General features: G+C 44.1%; 1 protein-coding gene across 4 annotated transcripts in view; it reads left to right on the forward strand.

Annotated features, from left to right (window-relative positions):
* The first annotated feature begins 232 nt into the window (after window positions 1–232).
* The window catches only part of sh2d3ca (SH2 domain containing 3Ca), a 42,717-nt gene continuing 25,362 nt past the window's right edge, over window positions 233–17,587 (forward strand). For 2 of the 4 annotated variants that reach the window (XM_018754223.2, XM_018754231.2), the window contains exons 1-3: window positions 233–332; window positions 3,816–4,719; window positions 11,598–11,637. In XM_018754223.2, the coding sequence (XP_018609739.2) occupies window positions 314–332; window positions 3,816–4,719; window positions 11,598–11,637 (963 nt within the window). In that variant the 5' untranslated portion in view covers window positions 233–313. Of the gene's footprint in view, window positions 333–3,815; window positions 4,720–11,597; window positions 11,638–16,626; window positions 16,925–17,587 lie in introns of those variants that run through there. The other 2 variants (XM_018754239.2, XM_018754249.2) reach the window with 1 other exon arrangement.

The raw sequence follows: 17,587 nt of genomic DNA on the forward strand, positions 1-17,587 counted from the left end.
ATGTTTCTGAGGGATGTGCTTTTCAAGGTCTTCGGCATTTTGTCGTAGGTTTCATAAACGTGCAACGCGTTCTGTGGTGTCGTTCGTTTCCACAATTAGATTCAGTTTTTGGAGAAACACTTCTGCAGCAGTACATACTGCAGACCACACCTCCGCCCCCACCCTGCACAGGAAACAGGGTTGAGTGTGATGCTTTGATCGAGCACCCTTGTGTTTTTCATACATTGCTGTGGCAGAGCAGTTATTCAAGGAGTTGCATCAAGAACCAGAATCCGAAGCATACAGTGAGTTGTCCCACTCCCACCTTGGCGCCATGAACAAACGGAAGCTGAGTAAGTTTCTTTTGCTGACAGCATCCTGTTGTTAATTATCAGGTTTTGGGGTAACGGGTAGTGTGGTGATTCGAGCTACTGACTTGGCTTGACTCAGAGGTTGTTGATCTGAATCCCACCTCCTGCTATAACAACCTTGAGTAAAGTACTTGAGCTGAACTTCTCTAGGAAAATTGCTTAGCTCTATACAGGAGCCAACAATTGTAAGCTGCTCTGCACAAAAATGTCAGCTAAATGAATAAATGCAAGATGAAAGTTCTCGTCGGCCGGAGTGGGGTCTACGCCTGAGATTTTTGGCTTCTGCGCAAAAACAGCTTCTTACTGGATTATATCCTTGTCACTCATTCAAGCCGCCGTTGCTGGAGTAACACAAATGTACCAAGAAAACACGCTTATGGTTTTCACAGTGCTTTTGGTATGGGTACCTTCAGTAGTAATAATAATATGGGCTATATACACACATACAGTATGTACATAAATACATACATATAAAATATACAAAATAGTTTTCTGAAGCTGCAAGGTTGCTCTTCAGTGCTTAACATCAACACGAGTCAATAAAACACTTAGTTGTACATTTGTATGTCAGCATTAAATATCCTCTAGATGATCATACTGGCAGATTACACCATTTCACAAGATACAGTTTGAGAATCTATTGTGCGTGTATTTGGCACTCGGAGACCTGGCAGGAAAGAGCTTTCCGGATCTCAGTTTCTGCACCGTTAGGTTGAAGATGCACAGCTGGTCTCGGTTCTGCCGTTGCAGGGCTCACTTTTCATTGCCGCTTGAGAAACGAGCAGCTGCCACGGCTTTGAAGCGCCGAGGCCGTGAAAGCGTAAATCTCACGCAAAGTTACATCAAGCATAATGTGCTTTAGCACAGGAAGTGTAGCATGTCCTGTCATTAAACAAGGACTTGGCTCAGACATATGTGGGTCAGTGCATCAAGTACATTTAAAAATATGTCCAAGTTACAACACTAAACATACATCAGAAACTGAGTTTGGAATAATAAAATGAATATACTTAGTATTGCAGGAGTCAGATTACTACTAGTCAAATGTATTTAAAATATCCATCAACAGCCGCTTGTTCCAAGCGGGGTCGCGGCAAGTCAATGCCTTCCCTAGCAACACAGGGCACAAGGCCAAAGGGGGAGGGTACCTTTAAAATATAAATTTATACATTTTAATAGTTTATATGTAAACACAATGTGGCAATACAACTTAATTATGTAGTCAGATTTGATGGTCAGTTACAATGAGAAATATAACAAGTGCCATAATGTGGTTACTAGGGTACTGTGTAGGACAGCAGGGAATCATCTAATTTGTATGAGGCGGGCCCCAACAGAAATATTGTTAATGTTTCATGTTCCTATAGTTGGTCTCATGCTATTGAGAATGAAGAGTGATGTTCTGAAGGACCTTAGAAATCTAGGGGACTTTCTGTTGTACCCAAGTTCTAGTACTTAGGCCAGTAGGACTGATTGATTAACTCTTTATATACACATTAGTTCATTTTCATGAAATTATTATAATTCTTAAAATAAAACAATGTACATTTTATAAACAAAATATAATTCTGTACATTAGTGATATTGTTGTAAACCTCCAGAGCAGGAGATAGGACCCACATGCATGATCACTGGTTTGTTCAGCCTAAGGGCAAGGCAAAAGACATGTTTAGGGACAAATGTGAGTCAAAGAACTGAGAGGTATACCCTAGATTGTAGTCCAAAGCAGCAGGTGGAAGACAAGAGTGCAAAGACTTGGGAGCAAAGGGTTCAGAGCAGGGGCAGCAATGCAGGGAACCAAGGCAAAGGCTATCATCTACCCAGTTAAGCCATAGAGATGCCACAAGTAGGGAGTGGTGGAGTGGTGCTCTTTATACGTAGGTGCTCTGATTACTGTCAGGTGCTTCTCGTTGAGGTGCGAACGAGGTGACATCGTTGAGGTGCAGGCGTGGTCGTGACAGATATGTTTCCCAGTTTTTTATTTTCACAATTTTGTCACTCATATGTGATGTAATAGACTGCATCTGGCTAGGCCAAGAGACTGTTTTTTTTTCCCTTTGTTTCCCCTTTCTGTTGTTGAGTTACATAGTGCAGTAGCGTTATGGGGATTATATACTGCAGCTCACCCGCAAAATCAATAACTGGTTAATTACTATTATTATCCTCAATGAAAGATCTGTGTACAACCTGCTACTGAAGGGCTTTTTCACTATCTGCTTTAAAGACACTGGTCTTTGTGTTCAAACCAGAAAGGGCCAAATTTGAAATGTGAGGTGGTTTTTCAAGGAAATAACTCATCTCACATATTTTGCCCCTTGTCACAGATTCACGGGTTCAAAAGTAACGCTTTAAATATGAACAAAAAGCAAAGAACATCAAAGTCCACATTTCCACCAGAGGCATTGTACACATATTGCATGGTCCTGAATAAGTCTTTGCCCATGTGAACTGCCTGGTAGATGCTAATTGTCTTTTTTTTCTTGTATCAGAGAACCTATGGACTGCAGATGTGCGCATACAGAAGATAACTTTTTAATTTCCAGTATATAACTGAATTTTCATTTATAGAGAAGGGCTTACTTCCCAAGAAGACAGCCTCTGCTCAGTCCAAATAACAGATTCACTCTCTTTGCCAGAGAAACAGAGCTGGTACAATTGAGGACCTATTCAATTAAAAATTCCACTTAATGATTGTAGAATTGCCTGTGTCAATTATAACTGATAACTCATAGTTTATTTTATTTCATGGCTTTGCTTCTTGTAGTCTATCATCTTTACATTGTATTACATAATTGTCTATCAATTTTAAGATTATACAATATAGCTGTGACAAAACATACTGTGGCACACAGCACCATGGATTTGGATAGGGCAAAGAAGGACACAGAGACACCATTCATCTCAAATGTTTTATTGAACACTAGCACACTGAGAAATAATACACTCCTGCTTTCACCAGAATCTGAATCTCAAGGCAACCTTCCCAACTCTCCCCTAACACTCCCCTAGACACAGTCACCCCATCATTTCCTCCAGAAGTGCCCCCAGTGGTTGCACACCCACATTTTTCCCCATAATGCAACTATTTACATTGGCCAGGTTTCCCACCTAAAACAGTAACAGGTCATTACAATATGTATTCATCATACATACATAAATACAGTTTTTTCCTTTTATTTTATACAAAAATGCATAATGTTTCTCACAATTTTTTTCCAAGAAAATGGCTTGGATGCAATGTATCTTCTCTCAAAAAACATTGCATGGCTAATTTAACACAAATTGGGCAAATGCTGCCCACAAAAAACTTTTTATTATAAAATTTGTGCTAGTGTGATGGTGTAAAATTGTTCTTTGTGAAAAGAGAGAGAATTATGACCTTTTAATAATGTAATTAAATAAGAAAAAGCAGTATGACTGTTTTTGTTGTGATGCTGTTTAACTATGGCATGTTTCTTTCTCCAGGTTTTAAGTGGTTTGGCAGTTTTTCCAGCCTCTCCTTTCGTCGCTCAACTGAGAAATCGCAGTCCAAACTTGCTCCAAAGCACCATGGAAGTCTGCGTGAGACAGTCACCGAAGATAAGTCAATCGATGATATGGACATGTGCCCACGGAGCCCTGGCTATGCCCGCTCCAGCGACATGTACACCCATATTAGCACCATGCCTCGTTTCTCACTCAAGAAGAAGGACAAAAGCAGCAAGGGGTCCACAAAGAATAAAGGCAAGACAGAGCTGTGCAAAGGGCAGAGCCAGCAGCAAGCTGTGGACTACGTCTGCGAATCACCCCTACTGAGTGTCCTGTCAAGCCAGGGCTTTGCTGCTCTGGATCAACTCCCCCAAAAGCCGAACACCCACACACCGGAAAGGGCAGGTTCTACACAAGATGCCCCTGTGGTAGAAAACGCTCCCAACAGTAACAGCAACCCCAGTGTAAATAGCCATCCTGAAAGCGTGATGTCCGAACGCACACCACCAGTCAAGCAAGCTGCGGTGCCACCGGACCTACTTCTTAACCTTGAAGCCCTAAGTAAACCAGTACTTCCCAAGAAACCTGAAAGCAAGGCGCAGACCCTAGCACATCCAACCAACCCACAAGAGTCCAACCCAGACCCAGTTCACAGACCTTCTCCTCTGATGTTTGATGACAACAGAGTGATGATCACAGACGAAGACATCTGTCCTCAAGGGACACATGAAGGTTCACAAGCTGGCACTTGCTCAAACCTACCACCTAGAAAGGACTCATGTCCATCTGTCAAATATGCAGCAAGTTGGCCCACAAAGAAGGACCCGCAGAACCAGGAACTCTCTGGTTTCCTGAAAGAAGATCCTGTAGTGAAGACTCAGGAGATACATCCATTGGACGGGTGAGACAGAGCAGATATAGACCACATAGAACATCACATTTTTCAGTCATTTACGTCATGGGGCATCATGTGGTGAGCCGGACTTGTGTTTCGTCTTTGGCTCACGGAGAAATGAGGGGATGACAACAGCTGGTGTCTGCAAATTTTTTGGTTAACTCAAACTGAGAGAAAAACAGATTTTTCCCCAATTTCTACCCTGTTAAGCCACACCGACAGATCTTTTCGATCAAGAAAAAAAGCAGCACTTTAGATTCTAAAACCGCGACAGGCAATACGTTTACTTTGCATCTGTCATCCAGCAAAGAGGAGACGCAGATGATTAAATTTGAGAGAAACAGGAAGGTGATTCACTTTTGCTGGGCTGGTGTACACTCGACTTTAACTGTCAGCTACTGCAGCATCCTATCCTGCTGCCAAGGTTTGGGGGGATATCTCATTGTTTCTGGACATCTGGTAGGATGTTAGCCTCAGACCTACATGACACTCACTTCCTGGACATGGGACCAGGAGAAACACTCCAGCGCCAGTATGAAGGCTTGACCCTCCAAAAATAAGGAACCAAAGAGCTTGCATGTGCACTACATAGACGATTATGAACAATTCCATTATCTTAAATCGGTGAAAACGGATTCATTTATACATTCAGCATCAAAATAATATTAAAAGCGGAATTACTTAATTGAACTAATTTGAATAGCCAGGAGAGCCGGAAAAGCATAAACTAGTGTAGCTGATGTAGTGTGAGGTTGTCTTGTATTATAAAGGTTCTGGGTTCGAATCCTGCTCCCGCCCTAGTGGTCGTGACCAGGATGTCCAATGTTAACTTGTACAGTTACACACACACACACACACATTTTCAGAACCGCTTGTCCCATACGGGTCACGGGGAACCGGAGCCTACCCGGTAACACAGGGCGTAAGGCCGGAGGGGGAGAGGACACACCCAGGACGGGACGCCAGTCCGTCGCAAGGCACCCCAAGCGGGACTCGAACCCCAGACCAACCGGAGAACAGGACTGTGGTTCAACCCACTGCGCCACCGCACCCCCCATTTGTACAGTTACAGTAAAAAAGAAAAAAGTCCAAACATATAATGGGCACATTAAAAAGTTGATTATTTACGGCATAGGACAAAGGCATCACCTAAATAAATACAAGTGACGTCACTTTCTTGTCTTTATTTCGGTGATGCCTTTGTCCTATGCCGGTAAATAATCAGCTTTTTAATCGGATTAATTAGCGTGTTTGACCAGATATGGAAGGGCCAGGTGACGCAGGGTGTTCGGCTGTAATCGCTCCGGATGGGTGAAGCGCTACCCCCCCCCCCCCGAAACCTCCCCCCTTTCCCTGTTTGAGTTCAATGGGAACGAGCAACGGGTGGGACGGGACTCATTTTTGTACTGCCGCCGCGCGCCTCTGGTAGCGCGCGCTCCGGCTGCGTCAGAAGGGCGAAGGGAGGCTCGCGCCGCCGAGGACGGAGCCCGGGCGGGAAGCGGAGGTGTATGTGGACCGTGGCCGTGAGGTGCGGTACATATAACACGCGGAGTGTCGCGTGACCCCGTGTTGAGGCAAAAAGGTGGTTCTTTATAGTTTAAATACTTTTCAACATTTAACTTTAAGTAATATTATTATTATTATTATTCTAATTCTGTATGTGCTTCTATTTCATTAAGGCTTCGTGTGTGTGTATAGTAGAGCTAGGATAATTTTGCTTGCAGAATTCACATTTATTTTATTTTCTGTAATTCTTTTGTAATAGTAAAACTTAAGTTTCGAGTACTCTTTTTTTTTTTTTACTATGTCAGCACAAATTATCAGAACAAGTCAGTCGCGCACAGATACGAGTTTTACATAACTTTTTAGAAATACTCTGCTTTTCTCCGTCGGATAATGTATTATTCCGCATACGTCCGAATCCCGATACATGTCATGTGTGGATTAGAAACTCGATTTTACACGAACGTGATCCTGTCCCATCCATCCCTGAGCACCTGAGGAGGAGAAGGTCCTTTCGTGTGTGTGTGTGTGTGTGTGTGTGTGTGTGTGTGTTGTTCCAGCCACGGAACTCTGATTATCTTCCTTCTTCTCCAGAAGTATGGAAAACCTTCTTCTCCACACATGGCTACTGCAGGGATTTGATCCTGTCTAGTAGTGATGCAGAGAAGGGATCGGAGCTGGTGAACATCAGGGGGTAACCATCTCCTGGACTATACTGCGCTGTACTACACTACGGTTTGTGTTGCTGTGGCTTTACTCTCAGCGGAGACTGAAGCACTAGTGGGCGCAGGCATTGGGTCTAGACCCGCTCTTTACATGGAGTTTTCCTTTTTATCGTTTCCAGTGACATTTTTTTTGCTCTGGTTTTACTTGTGCTAGTCATATATTCAAAGGACGCTCCCAGTTTAAGAAGTTTTTCTGTCGGTTTGTAGGTCCACCGAAAACAGCGGCGATAACAGTTTGGGCTTTGTTGCTGTGGGAACCTGTTGGTTTGTGTGTTTGTGAGCGTGAGAGAGTGTGTGGATGGGAATTCATTCACCTTTATTGCAGAAAAGAAGGGAGGCGATGTAGAGGCTCGTGTTTTGCTCTACAGGTGCAGTTTTTTAGCTTCCATTTTCCCCGTTAAGCTATAATTCTTCTATGACTATTTAGCGCAGCAGAGTCTGAATGAGAAACTTCATTTGCAGCTGTTATATTTCGAAAGTCCATTAAAAACGGTTTGTGTTCGGAGAGGCTTGCTGACCGGCTTTGTCATGCCTTTTCCGCTGTTACTATAAAAGAACAAATAACCAAGATCTATTATTTTGTTTTCCTCCAGCTTCGTTACGAAGACAACGATAAAGTATGTTATTTCTGCCGGAAGTGTTCAGATCCACCCAAATCAAACTATCCATCTTTCTGAAGAAAATTTTAACTATTTGTGAAGCTTGTGGGAAACATGAACTGAAAAATTTCAGGTCTATATTTAATAGTGGGTCTATATTTACTACAAAAGGGAAATGCAAGGAGTGTGAACAGAGTGTGCAGTATGTAGATATCTTTTGCAGAGCTGCATTAGTGCTCCCACCCTGCCTCCCCCACCATGAAAACATTGTGCAACAGAAAGTGGCCGAGCCCTGGCGCTCTGCCCCGACCTCTGACATCTGGTGGCTTTGTTAGAGACAGCGAGTCACAGCAGGAAGTAAAAGAGTGATGGCTGAGATACAGGGAAAGGGACGTGACAGTGGTGAAAGTCCCTTTCTGAGCATGTTTTTGGGAGAGAAAGTGGGGTGCCCTAGGCATCTGGGCCAAGAGGGATGCACAGCTGGGTTCCCTCGCATGAAATAGTTCTCTCCAGGCGAACCTGTGGCACAGCTGAGGAGTGAAGCTGGTTTCCCCACTTAAATGGCACATTGTCTTCACTTCTGTTGCAGTTGCTTGGTGTCTGTCAGTGAATCCTACCCCCTTGCCATGAGACTTCTGGTCTTTCACATTAAGTTTTTCTGCAGGAAGAGTATTAGGATCCATCTTGCGGTGGGATCCAAGCACATAAAGCTTCTCTACTGTAAGTTTGTACAGTTTATTTCTCCATCAGGCCCCAGATGCTTGTATATATTTTTGTGAGCTTTTGAAGCTCATGTGTGTTCTCTGCTGAGAGTTGATACCCTCACTCAGTCACTCACTCAACAACTGCTTGTCCTATTGCACGGTCACAGTGGCCTGGACCCTGTCCGAGAAGCCTATTATAGTTCAGATTCTGCAAGTCTCAAACAAAACCTTTGTCCTGCACAAGTTTGTTTGCTTTACCTGCCCTTCAGTGGCCAAACAGTGTGCATTGCTTGTGCTAGTCCACTGTAAAAATTTTAAGGCTTTTGCTTCTTTTGTGGGAGTCTTTTAGTTTGTATGTCTTCTGCAATGTGTCATTCAAGTCAGTTCCAGGTACCAAGTGCTAGAGTACTGTTACTTTGTTCAGCTTCACTCAGGCTCATGGGTCCAAATGTCTTTCTGAGGGAGACGAGTAAGAGTGACCTACAGCAGCACTTTTGATGTGACTCTCCAGAAAAACACCAAGACTCTGGTGTGACAAGTCTGACTGATCTATGATCGCATACTAACATGGGATTTCACAGATGGATAAGTGAAAAGTATGAATGAAAGTGTGATATCCAAAGGCTCGGTGTTCTAGCAGGCAGCTCAGCCGTTCTGTGGGTCAAACGGAAACATACTGTGTTTTGTAAGATCTCATTAATATTGAATATTATGGCTTCCAGGATTAAATTATTTGACCTTGAATGTGAGTCTATTCTATACTGAAAGACTTCGTGCTTATTAAAAATTTGCATTAGCCTTTACCACAGCACTCTGTTCACCCAGTCCTCATTAGTGCTCCGCCTCTGAGATATGACCCAAATTTACGTTGTAGATATTCTTAATTCTTTCAAAGGGAAGCCCATTGACTTAGGGAATTTGTATGTATTTGTGCAGACATAGAGACAGACACAGGCTGTGGGAATGTATAAACTGCATGGAATGCTATGTGTATTCTTCATCTCAATGCATGCTGCACAGTTGAGCACCGGCTATGTGATGCTGGTGATATTAGACCTGAGTGTCAAATCCCACTGGGGAACTACAGCCTCATGCTGTGAAGCTCATTAGTTTTCTCAGTTGTAGGGTTTTATAGATCCTAGCATTCAGGTTTTAAAGTGTGTGTTTTGTTGAAAGTCAAACCTATACGACTCCCTTGCTGTTGGTAAAATGCATGTTCGAGTCAAGGTCCAAGTAGTCCAGAGGCTACCCCAAAAGTACACAGTGCAAGCCTGATCAGGGCACACCCTAGACAAGATGCCAGGCCATCCTAAGGTAGTCCCACACATACACAAAGTTATTTTCTATGGTCAATTTAGAGTCACCTGAAACACATCTTTGGATTATGGGAGCAATCGTAGCACCCTAAGGAAACGCGCATGAACACGGAAGACGATCCAAATTCCACACAGACTAAGCCAGAATCAAAAATATGCTGGAACAGCCAAGGTGAGGTAAGGCAGCAGCAGTACTCGCTCATCCTCTGTGCTGCCCAAACCTATGCCATGTGTAACTATTTGACAACATACTGTACATACATTTGCACACAACTGAATGCAAGAAATTAAAAAGCAAGTAGATAACAAAAGCAAAGTGCTATAAATTATCACTGTACATGGATAAAATTTTCAGCCGTATAATGCATGTCAAAGACTATAGTAGAGTATGATGAACATGCCACTGAATCAACCTCAACTCATAGCAACCACTTGTGCGGTTTGAGCAGCTGCGGAGCTGTGAGGCACCGGCTTAACCTGCTGTGCCACCACATCCTCCATGTAAAAGAAAATATAGAGTGGTGGGAAAAAATAACTGATTGTCAACCAGAACAGTGTGAATCCTTTATAGATTGCAGTCATAGCACTCCTGAAATGTATGTGGTGGAGTACTAGATTCTTCTCTCTGATTTAAAGTCTATTTATAAGGGATTAAGGAAGTAGAAATCTGCAGAACTTCACATTCAGGTTCGGTTTAGTTATTTATTTAGATATTTAGATATGGTGATTGTGTAGGCTGCAGAAGGAGTTTAGCTTCATGACACCACTTCCGAATCTATTTAACAGGGTGTGTGGCCGCATTATCATCTTGGCATCTGGGAAGATTGAGGAAAGATTCTTCAGAAAACAGTGCTGAGTCCAGCTTTTGTGCTCATCTTCCCAGGTTGTGTTTTTGCATTTAGGCCTGGGAGCATGGTGTCCACACAACAGCCCCCCCTTCTCTGATGTGCTGTTCTTTGACATATGCTTAGTGGCAAATTCGCTATATCAGCTTCAGCACCATGATCAGAAACTTTGGATACAAGTGGTTTCCTACTGCATCCTTACCGCAAATTTTACTATGAATTTAACATTGCGTGGCTTTTCTTGAAACTGGTTCGCTGTTATTAATTCAGTTCTGTGACAGATTATTGAGGGGCGCGGTGATGCAGCGGGTTTGGCCGGGTCCTGCTCTCTGGTGGGTCTGGGGTTGAGTCCTGCTTGGGATCCCTTGCAACGGACTGCCGTCTTGTCCTGGGTGTGTCCCCTCCCTCTCCAGCCTTGTGTGCTGTGTTAGGTTCCAGTTCTTTGCTATTTGCTGTCATGACTATTATCATTTTTCTCTTTGCAGCATTAAATAATGTTGCAGCTTTATCGATTGATGTGCCTAAAATCAGTACTTGATTTTTATCTCTCAAATTCTGTTCGCTGTTCCATGTTGCTTCAGATACTTATTTATCAAGGGGTAAGACATTTTATAGCTGACAAATATTCACAGCTGATCTTCAGTTCAAAAGTGAACTGAACCTGATGGACTGATGGGTCCCTGAACTGTGACTCATCTGTATAGTTGCCTTTAGCAATAAAAGGGGCAGCAGGTAGCATAGTGGTTAGAAGTCACAGGTTCAAGTCTTACCTCCAGCTGTAGAACTCTTGATCAAGGTACTTTGAATTGCTCCAGTAGAACCATCCAGCTGCATAAATAGGTAAATATTTGTAAGTTGCTTTGGAGAAAAGTGTCAGACAAATATAAAATGCTTCTCTCTCTATTATTTAAAGTCAGGTTACATAGTTATATTGTCTTATTTACATTATTTTGTCTACTCCGTGAATGCATTGGCTGAGTCCTGAACTGCAGGGTTTTTTGGGTAATCACACACACACACACATACACACGTACACGTACACGTACACGTACGTTAGCTGAAGCCACTTATCCCGAGCAGGGTCACAATGAGCCGGAGCCTAACCCGGCAACACGGGGCGTAAGGCCTGGGGGGGACACCCAAGACGGGTCTGGGTGATTATATTATTTTAATTATTTTCTTCTTTTAACAGCTGCTTGGATCCCATGGATGGCAAAGGTGACTATGTGAAGGTAAGTAAGACTCTCTGTTTCATTAGCAAAAATGGTAAGGGTATTGGTATTAAGATGGTTTAACTGAAGAGGAAACACCGAGAAAATAAACTCTGCAATGGATGTGGGGGTTTGTTTCAGACTGTGGCTGTCTCATTTGGTAAACCCAGGAGAGATGAGTCAATTTTTGGTTGCACTGTTCCTAAGCTGTAATTAAATTAAGATCAACAGCATAAAGCACTTTGGATTTTCTCTAAATCCCCTGGAATATTTGTGAGCCAGCAGGTTAACCACGGGAAACAGGTGCCAGCGTGTACCTAGTTACACTGTGCGGTGCGGTACAGTGCACTGCAGCGATGTGAAGGAGCAAGTTGTACGGCTGTAAGAGAGCTCCATTTTTTTATACCTATAGGTTACTATTGTTTGAAATGTATAGCAATTAATTATATACGATGCAGGATATCTCTCTAAATAGGAGAGTGTTATGCAACTTAATGTAGGTAAAAAAAATTCTCATCCTAACAAAAACTGTTTCACTAACAATGCAATGTCACTGTGCGTAAACTCTCTTATGATACTCCTGTCTGTGCTCTTCAGGAAAGTGTTTGTATTTCAGTGCTCTTTGAATTAGCATTAGATGCCAATCCTTGAGGGAGCCCATGTGGAGTCCCCGGCAGAGAAAAGTGGGGAATTCTGGGAAGGAGGTACTTTTGTCACTACAGTATTGGTGTCCTGCAGGCTGAGAACAAAGGAGGCGCACCGACCATGGGTTATTGGTCCTGTCTCTTTGTTCCACTCTGCTCTGAAACAGGAAACACTGGAGGTGGGGAGGAGGGGGGTCATTCAGTGTCTCGGTGGGAGGGACGGACGGGGAGGAATTGAGATGCTGGCCCTGACACTTGACTGATCGCTTCTTGGCTCGTGATCTGAAGCCACAGTATGAGAGAAGAGCGTTCCTATTGATGGACTCTGTGTGTCTGCCAGTGGGGGTCTCTCTACCAGTCCAGTAGGGATGTGTGATTCTCTCTGCTGGCCTGTGGGGGGTTTCTGTACCTCTACTGCAAAGCCTGTGTGATTCTGTATTTTTTTTTTTTCCCACTGAGCAGTTTTTTTTTTCCTACGAGTGTAATGACAGTTGTTATTCTGGCTGGTGCAGATTACCAACAGTATATTAGTCTAATAAGGAGTGCGTTTTTCTCTTCCATCAATGGTCTCTACATGCCAAATAAGTGATGCAATTTACTTCCCTGACCAGTAGGGACTATCTCTACTAGTCTAAAATGGGATGTCCGCTGGAAGTCTTCTCTGCCATTCTTGTAAGAGAAGTGATTCTCTCTTCTGGTCAGTCAGGGATGCCAGTCTAATAATGGGCTTGTCACCAGTGATGGATCGCTGTGTGAGTTTAGCGAGGCTTCAGTAAGTCTCTGTGTTCACTAACTGAGAGTATCACAATTGCTCAGACTTTTTAACCACCTTGTAAACAAGGGTACTACAGCCAGAGAGAAGATTTGAATCAGTGACCTTTGGAGCTGAAGGCTAAACACTATGCTACCAGCTGTTCCAGCTGTAATAGATCTCAATGGTACTGTATGTTTAAATCAGGAGAAGTATGTACTAGATTGTGACAATAAGGCAATATGTGTGCATGCCTACCTGCTTTCTTAATGAATCTTCATCAAAGTCACATGGTCCAGGTACAATAGCGAGACAATGATTTTTGGTGAAAAAACATTTTTTCCACCGAAAACGGTGGTGTGTTGAAGACTTTTTGCAATTACTTCTGTGGTGTTTAACACTATAATTGTTAATAATTCGAGATGAGTTTTTTTTTTTTCAAATGATCTGTTTGTGTATTTTCTGTAGAGTTTGCCTACTACTAATCAGAGCTTCTTCTTAATTTTCCTTATGGCAGTTCAAAGGCCCCTAAAGCATGTTAATCACCACAATAGTGACATTTTAATTTATTGATAATTCCCACAACAATTTTGCAAATATTTTCACTCTGTTTCTTCCAGTTTGTAGCTCACTTTAGTATAACTTCATTTCTTTCCGGTTGAATCCTAAGGAGAATCTGTGTGAATGTACAGATATGTCTAATGCACGTTAGTTCCACTAGATGGCGCTGCTGACCACTGACTTCCGGAGGGGTAGAGGGGTGTGGTGTTTGCCTGATATGACCCCACCATTCTCACACTTCGCAGTGTGTGAGAGAGAGAGCGAGCTCCCACTGAACATCAAACACAAGGTCTCTACATTTCTGGAGCAGCCTGCTTTCTGATCCCTGGTCAGATCTGGGCATGAGGTGAATAGAGGGGACTGGACACTGAGCCCTGGGCCTCTGCTTTCTGAGAAACCCCTAGCACTGGTGACAGTCCTCCCTGAACTCAGTGACCCCCTCCCCCAGGGCTCTTACACCTGACATTGGTGGCTACTCTTTTTTTCAGAATTACCACACTGATATTTTCTGAAGACGCTGGCTCAGTGTCTCATGGGAAAGCCTGAACCTTTCCACAAGAAAAAGTGTCTGTGGGGTAAGCAGCACACGTTTGGAGCCCAGAGCTAAGAGCTTGGAGGATGGAGTCAACCTGCATTCGTATTTCAGGGGCTGGTGCGCGGAAGGGGCCGGCAATGGGGGTACAATCTCTCTTGGAGATAATTAACATGTGTCCTGCGAGTGGCAAAAACTTGCTCATTCTCAGGGGACAGGGACATCGGGACCCAGCTGGTGATGGGGGGGAGGGGTGATTGCACACACACCCACACACAAGTTCCCCTTTAAACCATCGGCAGTCTGCAGAGGAAGTGCATTGTACATTTATGATTTGAAAATTGAATTTGTGCACAGGCTGCATTGATTGCAGCTAAAATTGACTGTGTTGGGGTTGGTAATATGCCTTATTTGCTTTAATGTTTCTTGATTAAATTGCCTCATAGTATTGGAATATCCATTTGCTGAGCCAGACAGCCCCTATCAGTGGTGATTTACTAATGTAGCCCATTCCTGAGGCTGGATTTTTTTTTTTTTTTTTTTTTTTGAGCATATTGCCAGCATGACGCTGAGCCCATCACCAGAATCATTACAGCACACAATCACCCATTACACCATGAGGAAAAAGAATATTGTACATAGCTGCTGGACAGATCTGGATTATGAGTTAATATGGAGCTTTCAGGGCAAAAAACATGAAGGGTGATGAAGGCAGTTATGACAAATGGCATCAGATTTGCCCCAAACACTAATTTACCCGCCATGCTGCTGCCCTACACTCATAGATGCTGTCATCTTACTCCATTGTGTTTTAAATCTGCCTCCAAGACAGTTTTGGTGTAATTAATTTTTAATTATAGCCAGACAGAGAGCAGAGGGATAGATAGTGAGTGTGCAAATGTGGAGGGGCATGAGGGTGGGGGGACTCACTGTGGGGGGCATGCTGAAAGAGGGGAGGAGTGAGGGTGGCGGGATAAATGAGTTCTTGGGGACAGGGTGAGCACAAGGAAAAATCCAAGGCAAAAAATAAGTAGGGCAAAGGAAAAAGAGAGGACATGCAGAGGGGCAGGAAGATAGGGAATCACTCTGTTCAAAAGGGTGTGTGTGTGTGTAAGGGAGAGAGCATGGAGCACTAGTGTGTGGGTAGGGTTTTAAGTGAAAGGGGGCGGTGTACTGGTTAGTGCTGCTACCTCCCCCTTGGAGGACCCAGGTTCAAATCTGGCTTCCTGCCATAGTGCCCTTGAGCAAGATACTTGCTCCAGTAAAAATTACCTTCCTTTATAAGGGGGTAAGGAGTTCAAAGTTGTTTTAAGGAAAAGCCTCCATTAAGTAAATAAAAATACGTAATGAATGCAGCTCGAAATGAGATTATTTAAAATCCAAGTGCATCTTTGAATCTTCTTGTTTTTCCTTCTTGGAAGGAATATGTTTGGAATGGTGGTGAGTCATGATTCTATGCATAAACATTACAGCAATATATTAAATATAGAATATATAATAGAATCTGGTGTCATCCTTAGATTGTGTCATGCTTGCTATGAAGAGAGGAGGAGAGAACACACATCCTATTGGAATTATTCCCACAAAGTGTAATCCACTGACGGATTAGTAAAACGTATGGAGGAAAGAGTCTTAGTGTTGATCGGTTTCTAGCATGTCTTTCTTTGTATCCGCTCTTAGATTCCTTCACGCATTCAAAGGCTGCCTGATTAACTCCCACCCTGTGTAGTCTAGACGAGGAATTGTCCTCAAACAAAAATGTGGGAATACCCACCCTTGTCTTGACTTCCGGGTTCTGCCTCGTCCCCTGAGCTCATTCGTGTACTGATGGGCCTGCTGGCGGTCTCACCGCTTCCACTGTGTTGCCATGGTGAAGTGCTGTTTAAAGGGGGGTGATGTCATTTGGTCCTGGGGAGATGAGGCCCCGCCCAGTGGTACCTTGCATGTGACAAATATGGTAGATGTGTATGACAGTATTACGACTACAACAGAATAGTACCAGCCCTTTTTGTTTTGTTATAACTTTTTGTTTTTTTTTTTTTGCACCCCCTGCAAACTCGCTGCAACGTTTACCCAAATGCTTGTGCATTCACACAGAGTGAAATGTTTTCATCCTCTCTCTCTCATACACTCAGACGTATACACACTCACTCTCTCCTCCATTCTTCACTGCTGTGTGTGGATTTCTCTCCCTGATTTTCTCTAACGTGCCCCCCTCCTGCATCCCCCAGCCCCCATGTTGGCCTTCTTTCAAGGCAGAATAAAAGACAGATTCCTTTGAGAAGGTGCTGAAACTATGTGGCACACCTCCTGCACGGACCCCCCTCCTTCCTTTCCCCTCTCTCTCTTTCTGCCTGTATTGTCTGTGGCTGGCAGTGCTGCCTGGGGGGTGGGTGGGGTCTGCCCGCATTCAGCGGTGTTCCACCAGTGCCTGCAAGCATATCTACTCCTCCTCCCCCCTGCTCCTTTCATCAGAAAGAGATGAGGTAATCTCAGCCAGCCTTGTGAGGCGTAGCGAGGGATTGAGAGAGAGAGAGAGGGAGAGGGAGAGAGGGCGAGGGAGGCGGGTGCGATGACAGCAGTGGCAGTCAGACTCTGAGCAGCAGCAGGAGCCGCAACCACACTCTCTTAGGGATGAGCGGGAAGCTTTAGGAGCGCCAGAGCCTTCAGAGAGGAGCAGAGCTGACCGCTGCCTCCCATCTGCCTCCCGTCAACTCCTCCCGTGGGCCGTGTGGAGCCATGACGGAGAGATGCAGCCTATGGAGCGCCCTGTCGGCCGCTGCCTGCTGTTTCTACAGAGGCTCCTTCATGCAGGTGCAGGTGAGAGGGGCTCTGCCCTCGGCACGCAGTGCGGGAGGGTTCAGGCTGTGGGGTTGCGGGTCGAAGGTTGCACACTGAGTGTGGAGGGCTTGTATGTGCACAGAGCAGACCGTTCCCGCTGGAGCAGTCCAGCCTGGCAGGATGACTCTGGCCAGAATGCAGTGTGATCAGCACTGTAACACTACACCTGGTGTGTTAGGATTACTTCCCTTTGTGGAGTTGTAAATGTAAATTGTACATTGTAACAGCTCAGGGGTGGTTAAACCACAAGTGACTGATCTGCAGGACCTTTATTCCTTAGACTGATAAGTGCTTGTTTTTGCTCCTTAAGTTCAACCGAAAGCCATGGGATAGGCATAAAATTTGGCTCGTATGCACCGGCATGACGGATGAGCCGACGAAACCTCCATTGACACGAGTTCTGCTTGAGGTAAAGAATGAATTTGCTTGGTCCAAGCAACTTGCAGCTGGATGATTACATTTATGTGCAGTTACTGTAGGTTCTGAGAAAAGTTACTGTTTAGCAGCAGTCATGACTCTGTGAGTGACCCTGAAATGCTCTACGCAGTGCTTTTCACCAGTGAAGCCTTACGCTGTTGTTGTCACTGCTGAAGGATTGGTTGTGTTGTGGCCTTAGCTAACACTTGCTGCCTGCCATGAGTT

This window comes from Scleropages formosus, chromosome 6 (assembly GCF_900964775.1).
Source record: "Scleropages formosus chromosome 6, fSclFor1.1, whole genome shotgun sequence".
Lineage (NCBI taxonomy): Eukaryota > Metazoa > Chordata > Actinopteri > Osteoglossiformes > Osteoglossidae > Scleropages > Scleropages formosus.